Source organism: Rhinatrema bivittatum, chromosome 15 (assembly GCF_901001135.1).
Source record: "Rhinatrema bivittatum chromosome 15, aRhiBiv1.1, whole genome shotgun sequence".
NCBI lineage: Eukaryota > Metazoa > Chordata > Amphibia > Gymnophiona > Rhinatrematidae > Rhinatrema > Rhinatrema bivittatum.
In genome coordinates this window covers 53300737-53316629 of record NC_042629.1, presented here as the reverse complement: position 1 = coordinate 53316629, position 15893 = coordinate 53300737, and the positions used below count along the sequence as shown (strand labels likewise).

The 15893-nt window shown below is 46.2% G+C and overlaps 1 protein-coding gene across 1 annotated transcript in view; it reads left to right on the top strand.

Moving 5' to 3' along the window:
- The window catches only part of MORC1 (MORC family CW-type zinc finger 1), a 40170-nt gene that overhangs the window by 10896 nt on the left and 13381 nt on the right, over window positions 1–15893 (top strand). The window contains exons 10-18 of the mRNA XM_029578041.1: window positions 3117–3196; window positions 4613–4686; window positions 7165–7251; window positions 7524–7672; window positions 8151–8294; window positions 11551–11705; window positions 12233–12367; window positions 13274–13379; window positions 14935–15073. Of these exons, the coding sequence (XP_029433901.1) occupies window positions 3117–3196; window positions 4613–4686; window positions 7165–7251; window positions 7524–7672; window positions 8151–8294; window positions 11551–11705; window positions 12233–12367; window positions 13274–13379; window positions 14935–15073 (1069 nt within the window). The remainder of the gene's footprint in view (window positions 1–3116; window positions 3197–4612; window positions 4687–7164; window positions 7252–7523; window positions 7673–8150; window positions 8295–11550; window positions 11706–12232; window positions 12368–13273; window positions 13380–14934; window positions 15074–15893) is intronic.

Here is a 15893-nt window from a genome sequence, read left to right as displayed (position 1 = left end):
GACAAGGCTAAGAGCCTTCAGCTGCTGGGCTCCCAAGATCTGGAATAAAGTTCCTGTACCCATTCGCCAGGAACCAAACTATCTCGCTTTCCAGAAAAAAGCCAAAGCACGGATATTCAACCAGGCCTATCCCCAGGCAGCTCATTAGGGATACTAAAGTTTTTCCCACACTTAATACTTATGCCATACAATGGCACTCAGCATTAACTACATTAACCATGTTGGTAACGGGGGGGGGGGGGGGGGGGGAGAAAGCCTGAACCCAAACTACAGGCACTAGGCAGGGAGAGCTGGGTCCTACACCTCAAACAGATTCCGAAGGACAGACTGTCTGAACCTACTGTAGCGTCGGCTATCCTGATCCAGACAGTAATGGGATATGAATGTGTGGAGAGAACTCCATGTTGCGGCCTTGCAGATCTCCTCCACGGGAATTACTCGTAAGTGGGCCACCGATGTTGCCATGGCTCTGACAGAATGAGCCTTGACATGATCCCAAGATGCAATCCTGCCTGGGCATAACAGAAGGAGATGCAATCTGCTAGCCAACTGGATAGTGTCTGGCAACGGCAACATCCCTTTGGGATTACCTGGGTGCATAAATGGCAACCCCAGACGTCATGTGATGCCCCCAGGCATAGGACACATATCTCATGTGGATCAGTGACAGACATGCTCCTCGGGCTCCGGGGCATCGCCGAAAACTGGACATGGCCATGTCAATGAAACAAAAGGGGCATGAACCGAAAACGATGGCAGCGGGGCGGCAATGGCCAGCGGTCACCAATGCACCTCTGCCACGAGGAATCGGCTGCGAAAGGAAACTTACCCGAATCGCCGAAAACCCTGACTAGGAGCACTACGGGAAGGCAACGAGAGGGACCCGGCAACGGAATAGCATGGAAAAAAATGCAAAAAATGCGAGAGGAAAAGTTTTCCACAAGGCCAAAAACAGCCAAAGTGAGCTCACTCACACCACGAGGCTTATAGCTCTGCAGAAAAAGAGAGAGTTCAGAGGGACCCCACGTGGACACCTGGCATAGGGCTTTCTGAGCATGCTCAGTGTGCCTAGTCAAAGTTCTAGAAACTTTAACATAAGTTTCCCACATCGGGACTGCATCAGTTGATGTCACCTATGTGTGAGGACTACCATCCTGCTGTCGATGGAGAAATAAATACATCTGAGTATCATGAATATGCTGCTGCAACCTCTTATTCCATTGAGCTGTTTTGTATATTGTTGAGTTTTTGTGTATCTTTTCAAGTTCTGTCCTACAGCTGATTTATTTCAAGCTTAGTCCCCTACTAGAGTAGGCTAGAATCGTAAGATGCAACCCCTGATGTTGAACCCAGCCTTGGATGAATAAAACTAGGTTATAAATCCAAATAAATAAATACATACTCTCGTATCTTTTCAAAGTGATTTTTGGATATTTGTTTTGTAATAGCATTTTGGGCCACATGGAGCATAAAATGCTTGAAACCCCCGAATTCCAGCCATGCCCTGTTCCTTCGTCCTGCTTACAGAACCAAAAATTGCTGTGCTTCCCATTGCTCTTGTGAGATGAGCTGACAGACTGGAAAGCAGTAGTGTTTCTGTTAGGCTTTTGATTGATTCAGAGAACGCAAGTGAGGATCCTTGGGCTATCCTGAGACGAGAATGTGTTGCTCAGCTGGCCCGAGCTCCTTCTGACGGTAAAAAAAAACCAAAACGTCATTATTCTGTACAGCGCTTCTCTTCTCCATCCGCCACTGTAGAAGCCATCAAAGCAGCGACGGCGAGAGCCAGACCCACGGCTCGTCAAGCTCCTTGGGGTTTCTCGCGCCGGTCGGCCGATTGCCCCTTGCAGCGGCAGATGTCCATGCTTGTTTCTGCACTTAGTAGGCCTCGGTTCTGGGAGCTGTATTGGACCTGGGGAAACTGGAAATGTTTTTTCTTATTTGCAGGTTGTGGTACCCCTGCTAACGGTGGCGGCACCGAATGTGCCAGTATAAGAATTAGCCACCCAAGCTGCCGCGTGGGAGCTTCTGAGACCGCACTCGCACGCCCAGTTCTTAAGAGATGTAAGGGCCTCCATAGAATCTAACTTGCCACTGCTTTGTTTTCCCTGATCTTTGAGCTGAATTATTACGTTTTGTTTTTTTTCACTGAACCCAGCTTAACCCCAGCATGATTTTAGAGTCCTATCTTCTTTAAACGTTGCGTACATTGAGTGGTGCTATAGAAATGTTAAGTAATAGTAATAGTAGTCGCATTTTATTTCTGATGGGCTAAATTCTCAGTTTTCCTAACTTTTGGCTGTAAAGTGCATATCTGTTTCAGTAGGCCACATATTTAAAAAAAAAAAAAACAGGCATTCTCAGTGAACAGGCCTAGGTCAAGGGCGAAAACTGTGCACTTTTTCCTACTTAAGTCTGTCCTTAGAAAGAGCAAGTGAAAAGTGTACCCGAGTAGTGCATGCCCGAATAGTTCGGATGAAACTCTTCTTGTGCACCTTGCTGCTAAAATGCAGCCCAATAATAACTCATGAGGATGAGCAGAGCACACAGATTCTCCAGCCGTTTGGTTTATTTGTTCTACTGAACTAATGGTCTGTGGCTAACCCAGGCCCACTCCTCCCAACCGGTCTGCCTAGTTGCCCCCGGGTCACTGCGGACCCTGCTCTGTCTATAGCCTTCTCCCTCCCTCAACACCGCCTCCGACTCATAAAAGTGTCAGAGGGGGCACAGAGTTAACTGCTGGATTGATTCTGTCTCCGTGGACGGTGAGCCGCGTTTCCGGACTGTTGTCCTCCCACGGAGCAGGCCCCGAAGTTTGCAATGAGCCTAAACCATACAGACAGAGAATCTGGCGGCAGATAAGGACCATGGGGCCATCTGCTATGCCCAGTTTGCTTCCTGGTGCAATGCCGTAAAGCTCGGTCAATCTCTGTGCTTATCCCAGGCTTTCATGAACTTCTTTACTCTGCCTTCTTCTAGGGGGAGGGGGGGGGTGACACGTTGTAAGGGAAAAACTATATTTAGATTCCTAGGAAAGTAGGCTGAAAAGTAAAAAAAGCAAATTTGTTGAGCCCTGTGCATAACCCTAGATTGATCGTGTTGCTCTGTCTTAACAGGATGTATCCTTATGTAACATCATCTATCAAAGAGCTGGCAAAGCGAGAAGTGATGAAAGCAGAGGCGGCCGTGAGTAGCGGTACGAGCTATCCAGGAACGACCTTCTTGGTTTTGGGAGGAACCTAACAAATGTCTTATAATTAAGTAGTTTTCTTGTTTTATGTAAATAGCATAAAATATTGCGTTTATTTCTGTTCCGGTGTGAACATGATGTGTCAGTTGTGCTGCAGAAGAACATCTGTTCCTTGCCTGGCTGGGAATATTGGGAACGGTTTTGTTTGTTTTGAAGATGAGAGTTGTTAAAAAAAATAATGTCCTAGCAGGGCCAGGCCAACAGGCTCAGGTTCATTTCCCATCTCCCGAGCTGGCCGAAGCTGGCAGGCGGGGGGGGTGCAAGGGCAACGTTCACAGCCTCCTGGGGGGGAGGGGAGAAGGGAGCCTCGGTTGGATTTAGGGACGAGGATTACTAAGGATTTCGGAAGGAGCCCTGGTGTGGGGCCCCTGGCTGAGGGTCGGGAGGGGATATAAAATAGGGGAAAGATCTCTGGAGAGTAGTAAATGAAGGCTTTTGGTTCCAGGATCCCAGACCCGGGCTTGATTTAGAAGGAGGAAATCGCCGGGTCACAAAACCTAAAATGGCCCAGAGCTGTGGGTGGGAGGAGCTTGGGATGGAGCTTTAGTGACGTGCGCCAGATCATCGCCTCAACCATCCTGCACGTGCTTGACCCTGCGATGGACGATGTCAGAGACGTCACATGTGGGCAGTCCATGTCTGCTTTTGGATCTCTCTGCTGTCTGTGTTTTTTCGGATTGTAAATATCCCTCTGCTCACAGCTGAAGGCTGTTTTGGGTTTGTAGCTGGACATAACTCGATGTTTCAAATTTCTCCCCCCCCCCCACCACCCTGTTACCCACTGACCGGCTAAATTGTATCCGAAGAAATCGCTACCCGGATAAAACTTAACCGGATGAAAGGAGGCGGCACTGGGGGGCGCAGTTAAACCTTAGCCTGTCTGCGCTCGTATTTGGCAGTGGTCGGCCAGACAGCAGGCGTGAAGTTAACCAGACAGCTGTGTGCGGTTAACATTGCAGCGGATGCTCAGCCCAGACGTATTCGGTCCGGTTCTCCGAATAAAGCTGCCTGGTTTGCTTTAGGCTGGCTGAATGGCTGCCTCTTCTCATCCAGCCAGGGAAAGTGTCCCTCTGGCAGGTCTGGGACAGTTTAGTGCTTGACTGGTTGCATCCATTCAGCAAACCGCAGAGCAGCCAGTGATGTCGGTGTACACCTTCGGGATCTAGTTCAGGGTTTTTATCCAGGGCTGCAGTTAAAATGGCTTTTGAGCCAAATTGGTCTCTCTCTGCCCTCTTGCTTCCTCTTACTCTGCCTCTCTCAACTCATTAAGCCTCCAGTAATTGGGTGAAAGAATCGATGTAGTACACGTGCTGTGAAATCTGTATGCTGCATGTTGCTGAATGTTTTTGTCTGTGCCTTTAGCTGAAGAAAAGGTGGAACAAGCGAAATATAAGCTGAGTCAGCTGGAGAATACATTGATGAATGATATCGCTAAGGTAGGAAAGAGAAATTGTGTTTCCTGTTCATACCCTAGATCAGTCCAGACAGTTTTGTTCTCTGCCAGATGGAGGCAGAGAATAAAACTCTGAAGCACTGCTACAGTCCCTCAGTATTTCTCTGTCTCTGGCAGATGGTAGAGGTGCAAACCTGCAGTCTGACATTAAAAAAAAAAAGTTAAACAGGAATGACAGGATAGGATTTTTGGAATGCAAGAAGATTAGAAGAGATGCAACCCTGAGGTGTTAGGCATCTTCGTGGGCCATCCCTCAGGTTGAGTGAGGCGTTGGCAATCCCTGCTCAGCTTTAGCCCACAGCTTCCAGGGGTCAGAAAGAGAAATTATATTTTCCTAGCATGTAGACAGATGGACTCAGTACCAGTAGATTTCCGTGGTCCCTCAGAGGTGTGCCTCAGTCCGGTAGCTGGGGGTTCCCGGTGTTGTCTTGGCTGCTTGTTCAGGAAGCCGAGTGAAGCGGTGATGGCAGATGCCCTCTCCACCCACAGCTGGAGACCATCTCTGTACTTAGCCGGTAAGCGCTGAGCTCAGGAAAGGTTTTAAAAAAGGGAAAAGTTTTACCTGAATCAGAGACAGAGAGGTTTCAGGACTTCCTCCGGTCTCCGTTCTCGGTGCGCTTTGCCATCATTCGTTCCCACTCCCGTTGAGGTTGGGGAACTGGGCAGCCTGGCGGGATGAGCGGCCCACGGTAGACTAGGCCCTGAACTTCGGCTTTTTTCCTGCACGCTGCATGGTAGGCCATGGCAGCCGTTTTCGCGCACTCTTGTGCGTGTTCTGCTGCCCTCTATAGGCCTTCGATGTGCGCGCTTTTTAGGCACAGAAACGTTTTTACGCGCTTAACTTGGCGCACAGATTGTGCATGCGCCTTTCTGCGCTTTCTTCCAGGCGCGTATTTTTTGGGTGCATTTCATTTTTGAGCGTGAGCTGTTCTGACGCATGTTTAGCGCTGCGATGGCGCTGGTAAGCAAGAAGCCTATGCGTCTTCCTGTTTGTGTTGCCTGTCATATTAGGGCTTCTCAGCCTGACCTGGCTTCTAACCTGTGTCAGCGCTGCTCAGACGCTCAGGGAGAGTGGTTTTCCTTGGATTTTGCCAAGCCTGGCTCTTCCCATTCTGATGATGGGTTGGTCACGGCCTTGACTGGGGGGGGGGATGCCAGATCTTGGTTCTCCCTTGACTTGCTCCTCCGCTGGCGAGGGCAGTTCTGTGGGACCAGCTCCATTTCCTTCTGGGCTTGGTCTAGACCCGGCTGCTTTTTCTTGGGTGGAATTTTTTCAAGGCTTACAAGCCTTTCTTCAGGCGCAGTCCTCCGCTTCCCCCATTTCTGTCTGCTCAGATCCTCGACCTGTGGCTCCTCCCTCTTCCAGTCCTGTGCTTAAGCGCCGGGGCTCGCCTCGGCTCCCTGCGGGTGTTCCTGACAGGAATCCGGATGGCGCTGATGATGAGGTTGATCCTGATTCCCTGGAAGATGGGGAAATTCCTCCAGGGCTGCAACTGTATCAAATCGTGTTGCGGTTCTTTCATAGAGATGAACTGCCGGCCCCGATCTCCCAGACTTTGAAGCAGCTGCGTGTCCCTGGTTCGGATGCCATTTTGGAGCCGAGGAAGAATCCCATTTTGGTTTCCTTCCGTTAAGCCTCCTGTTTTTTCCCGGTGCTGGATGCCATCCAGGAGTTAATTAATCTGGAATGGGATGCCCTAGAGGCAAATTTTAAAGGGGGACAGTCATTGGAAGGCCTGTAACCCCCTGGATCCGGCTGTGAGAGAGCGTTTGCATTTTCCCCAGAGCGAGGGACCACGGAAATCCACTGGTCCTGAGTCCATCTGTCAACACTAAGGAAAATGAAATTATCAGGTGAGTCATTTCTCCATTTTTGGATACCTTCATACATGTCCAGAACTGAATGTCACATATGTAGAGCGCAGGTTTTTCAGGACAGCTCCTTGGAACGCACCGGAGGGAGTTTTCTGGGATTTCTTTGTGACAGTCCAAACGCGTAAGCACGTGACTCTGGTCTTCCATGCGTCGCTAGATTAAAATAGAATCAAAACGAATGAAGTCTTGTCTTTTAAACATTTTTTTCTTTAAGAACAGAGACTTGTATGTGATAGACGTATGTACCTTCTGCACTGAACCTTGCCAGCTGTTAAGCTCGCAGCCTTGTCTTACGACAATAATAATAAGATGTTACTGCAGGCAAGCTGCTCTCCCGCCGTCTGCCAGCGAGCTGGATTGTGCCCTGTCGGTTTGAGTGCACATAAAGTTTATTACAGGTGACGACACGGTGCGTTCGTTCCGAGGTGCAAAGTCATACAGGGACACCGTAGAAGCAGCTTAACAGCAGGCATACATTTGCAACCCTTGTCCATGGCTTCTGGACGCAGTAGGCCCTATGTGGCAGGGAGTGGCTGCTTGCTAATCAGTCAGAAGTTGTCTGCACGGTTCTTTTTTGTCTCCCTAGGTGGACATGCATCTTGCTGAGGTTACGTTACAGGATGCGCTGGAACATTTAAAGAGAAAATATGAGATTCTGGAAGGAAAAAAAAAGGCAAGCTGAGCTTATTCTGCACCAGCCCCCGTGTCCGCTATCACTGTCTGTCAATTTCCATATCGTGCTCCCAATTTCACCAGCTCTCGTATTCTCTACCATCTCCCGATTTCGCTGTCTGTCAGATTTCACATCAGGCTTTTTTTTTTCTGTCTGGTACTTGTTTCCTGCCCCATGGGATATAAAACATTTCTAGACATACAGATCCCTAGAAGAACAATTTCCTTTACTTGTAAAGTCCTTTACTTTATCCGTTGTTATTAAAAATGCAGCTGAAGGATTTTGGTTTATCAAGAGATCTTTTAGCGAGGTGTTTCTTAAGGCCCTTGACTGACTTTGTGGCTCAGTGCGGTGACACTGAGAAAGCAACCGAGCAGGAGCTGCAAGGATGCTGGTGGGCTAATTCTGAATTGCTTTGGTTGTGCGGATTTAATTCAGATCCTTGCTCTTTAGTTGTAAGATGTAAATGAAAGAGTAGGTTTCCTCCCAGTCTTGGGGCTCAGGACACAGACTAGTCATGCCTCAGCTAGCCACGATAAGCACAAGCCCCCTCCAAAAAAACCCAACTTACATACAGCACCCTATCCCTGAAAAATGTATAGACTCCTTGAAGATACGTGCAGGCAGTCGGGGGACAGAAAATAGCATCACTACATGAAGCCCACCGAAATCGCCCTCTTTTCCGGTGGTCTGTGCTTGGAAGCTTTTCCTTAACCGCATTCCCCATGAGGCCGAGCGGGTTACTCTTTGCATTTCCCAGTCTAAATCAGCGCTGGCCTTCGTTCTGCATGGAACCTGAATTTATTAATCTGCTTTGTACACATTTTACTATTTTGATCCACTTGAAAATAATTTCTGGATTTTTTTTTTTTTTTTTTTTTTGCTCCCTTACTTTTCAGAGACCTGAAAAAGCCAAAGGAGTTTCACTTAATATTCGGAATAAACATTGAAAACAGGAGCCAGGATGGGATGTTCCTGTACAACAACAGTCGCTTGATCCGAATGTACGAGAAGGTCTGGCAGCAGTCACATTACGATACTTAGTAAGTGTTCTCTTACTGACGGACACCCCTGCCTGCCCCCGACATGTCATATCCTCAGACTGCTCCAAAACAACTGAGAACTTGGCATGTAGCACAGGATTCTGGTAGCCTTTATTGCTCTGGGAGAAGGCTACATTTTTTGCAGGATGTGACAACTTGTGTTGGGCCAACGTATGATAGATACAGTGCAATCTATGCTGATAAACCACCCTTCTTCAAAAGAGAACTCAGAGTGGTTCACAAGATAATAATCAAAATGCAATAAAATAACTTTATCAAAATATTGCATGACATCAACAAATACAGAAAAACCACTGACACATCCTCCAACACAGGTCCCCTCTCTCACCAAGGGCAGAGGTGAGCACTGACTACCACTTCCCATCCCAAATAAAACAAAAGAAATTACTCTCCCGATCACTCCCAAAGGAGCAACCCCCTTTGATGTGTTCCTTTGGAGGTGCCCCGCTGGGGATGCCTGCTACCTGCAGTGGGCCTCTTAATAATTTATTTTATTTATTTATTTAAATGTAGTTCCTGCCTTTTCATTGGTAGCTCAAGGCGAGTTATATTCAAGTACAGTAAGAATTTCCCTGTCCCCAGAGGGCTTACAGTCTGAGGATTAGTTACTACTGGGTACCTATTCAAAGAATAGCCAACTATCCAAGTTAGCCAGATAGACTTATCTGTTTAACTTAGATGGGATATGCAGCTGGACAGCTAATCAGCTGAATATTCCCAGATAAATTACTGCTTAGCCGGATAAGTTTTATCCAGCTAACTTTAGAGCTGCTATGGGGCAAGTCTAACTTATCCAGTTAAGTTAACCAGATAAGGCTCAATATTGCTACTTATTCAGCTAAATTAGCTGGATAGGTAGTGCCGTCCAATTAGCCCTCTGCCCATCCAATGACTATACAGCTAATTATTTAACTGGACAAGTGACTTATCCAACTAAGTGGTATAGCCAGATATTCAATGGCAGCCACTTAGCTGGATAAATCCAATTTATCCGGCTAAGTAGTGTTTGAATATCTGCCCCTAATGGTTTTCTCCCATTCTGTGTCTGTGGGAAAAATGTTTAGTAAATAGGACCAGAGGTCACTAGGAGTGGCCGCGCGATTTCAGCCTTGGCTCCCCTTGTTTTCAGCCTGCTGCTTTAATCTCATTTACTTCTCCAATACAGCACTGTTGGCTTATGACCCCTCTCAGAAATTTCAGTTTCAGAGTAATTCTCAGCTTTCTTATTTTAAAGTTCCAGGCCTTGGGTCAAAAAGAGAGCTGAACCAGCTAGAAAAATGCTGATACCTTTGAGTCATTTTCTTTTTCATCCTGAAACAAAGTGAGATGTGTATCCTCTGGTGAACGTGGACTGTGCCATTAAATAAAACTTCTGAGCCTCCACGTCATCACAGCAACAACTAACCCAGGTCTTGAGGCTTGCAGAAAGCAACCGAATAATCTGTGCCTTGCACGTCTCATACTGTCCATGCAAATCTGCCCAGACAAATCACAAAACCCAACCTTCCCTTTGCAAACTCACTCTCGGCAGAACTTTGCAAATTGTTGCCCAGCTTTCTAGGCACGTGCAGTTGCCCCTGAACTTCATGGTTCAAAATGCCTCAGCCCGTATACTCACTAACACCAGGAGAAGAGACCACATAACCCCTATCCTAATGGGCCTCCACTGGCTACCCATCCACTTCAGAATAATCTACAAGGCCATTCTCACCATATACAAAAACATCCATCAACTAGCCCCAATTGACCTTCATTTCCCCCTCCGATTACACACCTCAACAAGACCGACAAGAGATGCTTACAAAGGATCACTTCAAGTACCCCCAGCCAAAACTACCAGACACATTACGCTAAGAGATCGGGCCTTCTCTACAGCCGGTCCTACCTTATGGAACTCCATCCCCCCAGATCTTAGAATGGAACCCAGCCTCTCAACCTTCAAGAAAAGACTCAAGACCTGGCTGTTCATGCAGGCTTTTCCAAACTCCAATATTATTTAACTCCTAACAATCAACTTACATCACCATCAATATCACTGTTATCTACCTCTTACAATGTAATTATATGTAATTATCTGGTTTTCCTTTTCCTTTTTTCTTTCTTACTCCAAGTTCTATTTTCCCTGTTACATGTAACTGCTTTTTCCACACTATTGTTCAAGTTTTAAGTTTATTTTGCACTCCTGTTTCATGTGAACCAGCATGATGGGACTATTGTCTTGAATGTTGGTATATAAAAAACTTAAATAAATAAATAAATAAAATAAATGTCACATAAATTGGCTTCCTGATGTGACTCCAGAGTCTCCCCATCATGGTGACGACTCATGGCCCACATTCCTGCCTCCGGAAGATCCCGAAGGAGGGACGAATACTCCCGTTACCACTTAGTGTTTTGGAATTTCCGGTGATTTGTAACAGGGTAATTCCTCTACCTTCCCAGAAAAAAACATTCCAAGATTGTTGGCATGCTTAGAATGAAAGTCTGATGATTTGTGTAAACCAGTGCCTCTCTGAGGTGTACTGCTGCTGCATTCATGTCTGCACAAGATTTACATTCCCCTGTCACTGCTTCCACACTAGAGAATTTGGGGGAGATGTATCTCTCGCTAAATCCATTGGACCGAAGCTCTGAGACTGTCAAGCAGATAGTTTTCCCCATTTTTCAAACAATGCATTCCTTTTGTTAGTCTAGACCTGGCCAGGCAACTCCTGCACCAAGGAAAGGGATAGAGGATTTTACTCGGTCCGAGTGCCAAACATTCAGAGATACAAGGTGGTGGTCGGTGCCAGCAACTGTGGGACCTCATTCGCTTTCATTTGAGAATCTGAGCCCAGTAGAATTAGTCATAGGGCTCATTGACCATATGATCACCCTCAGTGATCCAGGGAGCATTATTTTCTGGATGATGGTGTATGGCTTGCAATTTTGCACTTAAATGGGTATAATGTTCTGCAGTATATTCCTGTCTGCAAATTCTTGCCAGACATATAGCAGGGGTCGATACTACTAAGTGCAGTGTGAAAGGTCGTACTGTGTTAGGACTTGGAATGGGTGGGTCATAAGGGAGAGAAGGCATGAGGAAGGTCAGGGGACATGAAGACCTGGAATTTGGGGAGTTTTTTCTTAGCAGTTTCTTAATTGATAGAACGTTTCCTCTTTGCTAGAATTTGATTTGTGGTTGAGGTTTACAAATTTGCTATCCGTGTTTTGTCTTTTGTTCATTTTGATGCAGCACTGGGGCTGGTGTGATGGGGCTGGTGAACGTACCCTCTGAATATATGGCGCCCACTCTCAACAAGCAAGGCTTTCTCAGCGTCAGGGAGTATCACCATCTGCTGAAAACCCTGGGGCATTTCCTAGCGCAGTACTGGAAGGACTGTGGCATATGTAAGTACGCCAAACTCTCTCTGCATTTGTTTTCAGATGAATGGAAAGCCTAGGGAAGGTTCTGGATGGCAAATCATTGAATTTGATATTCTCTGATTATCTGGAAAATGAACTATTGCCCTCCAGTGCTGTTTCGGCATTTCAGATTTTCAAGATGGAAATTTAATTACCCCCATCCTCCTCAATTATGTCACTTTGCATAAGAGGGGGCAGTTAAAGCTTTTTCATCATCATCTACCCTGAGGGGCTGTTGGACAGCATTTGGTTAACTGTACTGTTCTTAAATATAATGATTATCTTTCTTCATAGCAAGGGACCAAAATGATATTTACCCAGAAAAATATTGCGTTATTTTTTTCCCACTTATTACTCCCATTTTTGTTCTTCTTGTAATAAGCACTGAAAAATTCATGAGTAGCACATTTTAGCTTAGACACTACGTTTTTGCCACCTTGGCTTTTTGGAGATGCATGCAGAATAGTGTCCAGGTTGTAAGGCTGTCTCATTGACCTCTCCTTTCCCTCAAGGTCAGAAAGGAGCTGTTCAGTTCTGGAATGAATTTGGTTACTTGGGCGGTGTTGGGAAGTGGTTCGAGGCACCCTCAGATGCAACACAATACAAGAGGAGGCGTGCATTGGAGATTCCAGCCATGGCTCAGTGTGGTAGGTTATCAGACTGTTTTCGGGGCGGTTGGAGGACTGCAGAAGAAACCAGACAGGTCGGGGTAGATGTTTACACGATGGGAAAAAAAAAACTTAGCTGTTGAGATCCACTGTGATGGGAGGATCTTGGAGCTTGCCTCCCGCATCCTCCTTCCCTTTGAAAATACACGAGAGAGCAATGCCTACCTGCTCCTTCTGCCTTCAAAAAATACTCTTGATTTTAAGGGGCTTTCCTATTGCTTGCACCATTTCACAAGGATCTTCCAGCAGAAGTCTGGTGTGTGGAGCTATGGTGCCCCATTCCACCTGGGGGGCAGTTTTCTGCTGGGCTGGAGCAGATCACAGACAGGTGCCCCCTGGAATCCTTCCCCTTATCTTTTAAAGGCAAGGAGAAAGATAGACTTGAAGCCCCTTATGCTGTAGGCATTGATGTTAACATCAGGTGCTCGAGTCACTGCTCCAGCTGTTTCTTGTTCTTTTTAATTCCATGTTGATGCTCTGGGTATAAAACGTTATAATTTAGCGCTGAATACCCACCGGGAACATGTCAGGCTTGTCGGTGTGCTCCTTGTTAAGCATGTTTTAATTTTATAACTTATATATGTAATTCAGTCAGGTGGAGCTCTAGGAGTCATATTGGTCCTGAAGAAACTGTGCGGGCTGCAATGCCTTTTGTTGGTTTAACACTGGAGCACCTGAGCTCCCAAGACCTTGCAGCTCCCTTCTTTAGGGTGATGGAAGAAGAAGGGGGCCTAGTGAGGTCTCAAAAATCTCCTTTACATCCTCATTTTTGGATATCACAGTTTGCGTGCCGGTAGTTTGGAACGTCAGATGGCCTGTGAGGCTAGAGCTGGACCGTTAGTGTATTGTGTGTCTGTGCAATCCTTTGATCTCTTTCTTTGTCAGACCTCTGCCTTAAATGGCGGACATTACCTTTCTTCACTGACGCCGACAGGGGAGACCGATCTGGTATCTGGACTTGCACTGAGAATCCAAATCCCTCCGCTAACAGGTGAGCTGCTCCAAGACTATTGGTTTCTGTGCTGTGATGAGTTACTAAGCTATCACATTTGTGGCATAGAATGATAAACATGAAACCAAAATCTGAATGGAAATTGCTCATCAAATATTGCACTTTTCCCTAATTTCAGTCATTTCAGCAACAGGTACAAAGTATGAGACTTGAATGATGCTAGTTTGGGGGGGGGGAGGGACTGGTTTTCTCCCTCTGTTTTCCGTGCCCGACCTCACCAGATTGCTATAGGGGCCCCTTGCCAGGCTGGAAGGTTGCTTCCTGCAAGGAACAAGCCTACTGGTGCTGGGGCTGCCGCCTTCTCTCCCTCTCTGAGGCCTGAACACATCACTTCCGCAGCACCCCCCCCCCCCCCCCCAGGCCCAAGTGGCTCCTAAATTATATTAATTTTGGGACGCTGTCTGTGCTTCTTGGGTTTGGGGCATCCATTTTGCAAGTTCATCTGAGCTGCTGGGGTAGGGGCACTTCTAGAAAATCTTGGAAGTCTGTTCCGTACATCCACTACCCTCTCTGAAATCCAAGGAAATATTTCTTTATGGCGAGAGTAGTGGGCGCATAGAATGGTGCCCACCAATGGAGATGGTGGAGACAAGGACAGTATATGAATTCAAGAAAGCATGGGATAGACACAGAGGATCTCTGGGGGAGTGGCAGGGATTGTAGAGCTGAATTGGTTGAGTGGATGGGCGGACTGGATAGGCTGTAGGATCTTTTTCTGCCACCACGCTTCTGTGTTACAAGAGAGAAATGATTTTGCATACGGAAAGGAAGGGAACAATTAGCATAGAAACATAGAAATGACGGCAGAAGAAGACCAAACGGCCCATCCAGTCTGCCCAGCAAGTTCCGCACTTTTTTTTTTTTCTCATACTTATCTGTTACTCTTGGCTCTTAGTAACCTTTTGGTTCTATTTCCCTTCCACCCCCACCATTAATGCAGAGAGCAGTGTTGGAGCTGCTTCCAAGTGAAATAGCTTAATTAGTTAGGGGTATTAACCACCGCCATAAGCTACCCAGACTATGTAATTCAGTCCTTGTTGGTTGTCTGTATATAGATCCACTTATCTTCATTCCCCTTGCTGTTGAAGCAGAGAGCTATGCTGGATATGCATTGAAAGTGAAGTATCAGTCTTTCTCCCCAGATATCGGAATGGGTCCAGAAGCAACAGATCCAACCTTGTTGGGTTTTTCAGAAGTGTTAGCAGCAGACCTGAGACGGAAAACATGATTGACCTAGTTAGGAGAAGGGCAGTGCAAAAACAGCAGGTGGTAGATGCCCAGAATAACCTACGGGCAGATATGGTAGCAAAACACAATTCAGGCAGGTTTGGGGCATATAGGCCAAGAGAGGGAGATGACCAGAGACCAAGCAGAGTCTGCTTTTACACTGGCAGACTGGTGAGCATAGCGGTCCTTACCGGCTGACAATGTTTTATAACGCAAGACTTAGGATTGGTTAAGGTCCCTTCCCCATGATATCTTAAGACATTGTTCTCCTATTTTAATGTTTACTTTTCTGTGGTTGATTCTGCAGTTGTGACAAACCAGAACAGCTGCCTGCCATGCCCCTGGGCACTTTGAGTAGAACACCTGAGTCGGTGAATGAGAAAGAGAAAATCCTTGCAGCTTCCATTCAGAGGCATCAACAGAGATTGGAAGCCTTACAGCAAAAGGTGAGCTACCCCCTGAAGCCTATGAAAACATCCAGTAGTACCCAAATCAAGCCCTCGTTCAGTGACGCAACAGTGATGGGGATTGTCTGGCCACCACGGTTCCCTCGTCTCTTTGCTAGAGCTTCTCAGATAATCCGGACAGGATCTTGTTTCATGCTTCTGCGCTCGCTGGGTGTCACTGGTGATCCCTTAGAAAATCCAGATTTTCCCAGCTGCATCTCGGCCGATCCAGGCAAGAAGGAAGTAATTCCTTCAGTTAAAACCTTGTGTTCTTCAGTTTCAGTGGAATAATACACATATAATACACAACATGTAAACAGTAAGAGAACGTTATGTTTATTACAAGAACGTCACTGTTAACATTATGTTTTACCAATAAAAGATTTAAATACAAAAAAACCCCAAAAACCTTGTGTTCTTGTTCTTGGAGCCACTTTTCACTTGAGATTTCTGTGTATGTGTCTCGTTGCCTTGTTTGGTAATGCTTTTTTTTTTTTTAATGTGATTGTGCTCCGCTTACACACAGAATATAAATATTTTAAATAAATAAATAAATAAAAAAGGGAATGAATATGTTTTTAGAGAAGTTTCTCTTAGATAAATCTACAGTGGCGTAAGAGCTGTGGGACTTTAAGGGGTTGGTGTAGTTAAGCGCCTGCTTCGTTTTTCCTTATTCACTTACGAGTCTCTGAATCACCCTCCATAAAGACTTGTATGAGCTACTTCCCTTTAGTTTTTCTTTGCCTGTTATTGCATTGCTTGATATTCTGTTGGAGTGTTTTTTCTTTGTAGCTTATTTTCGTTGCTTTAGTTCATGCGA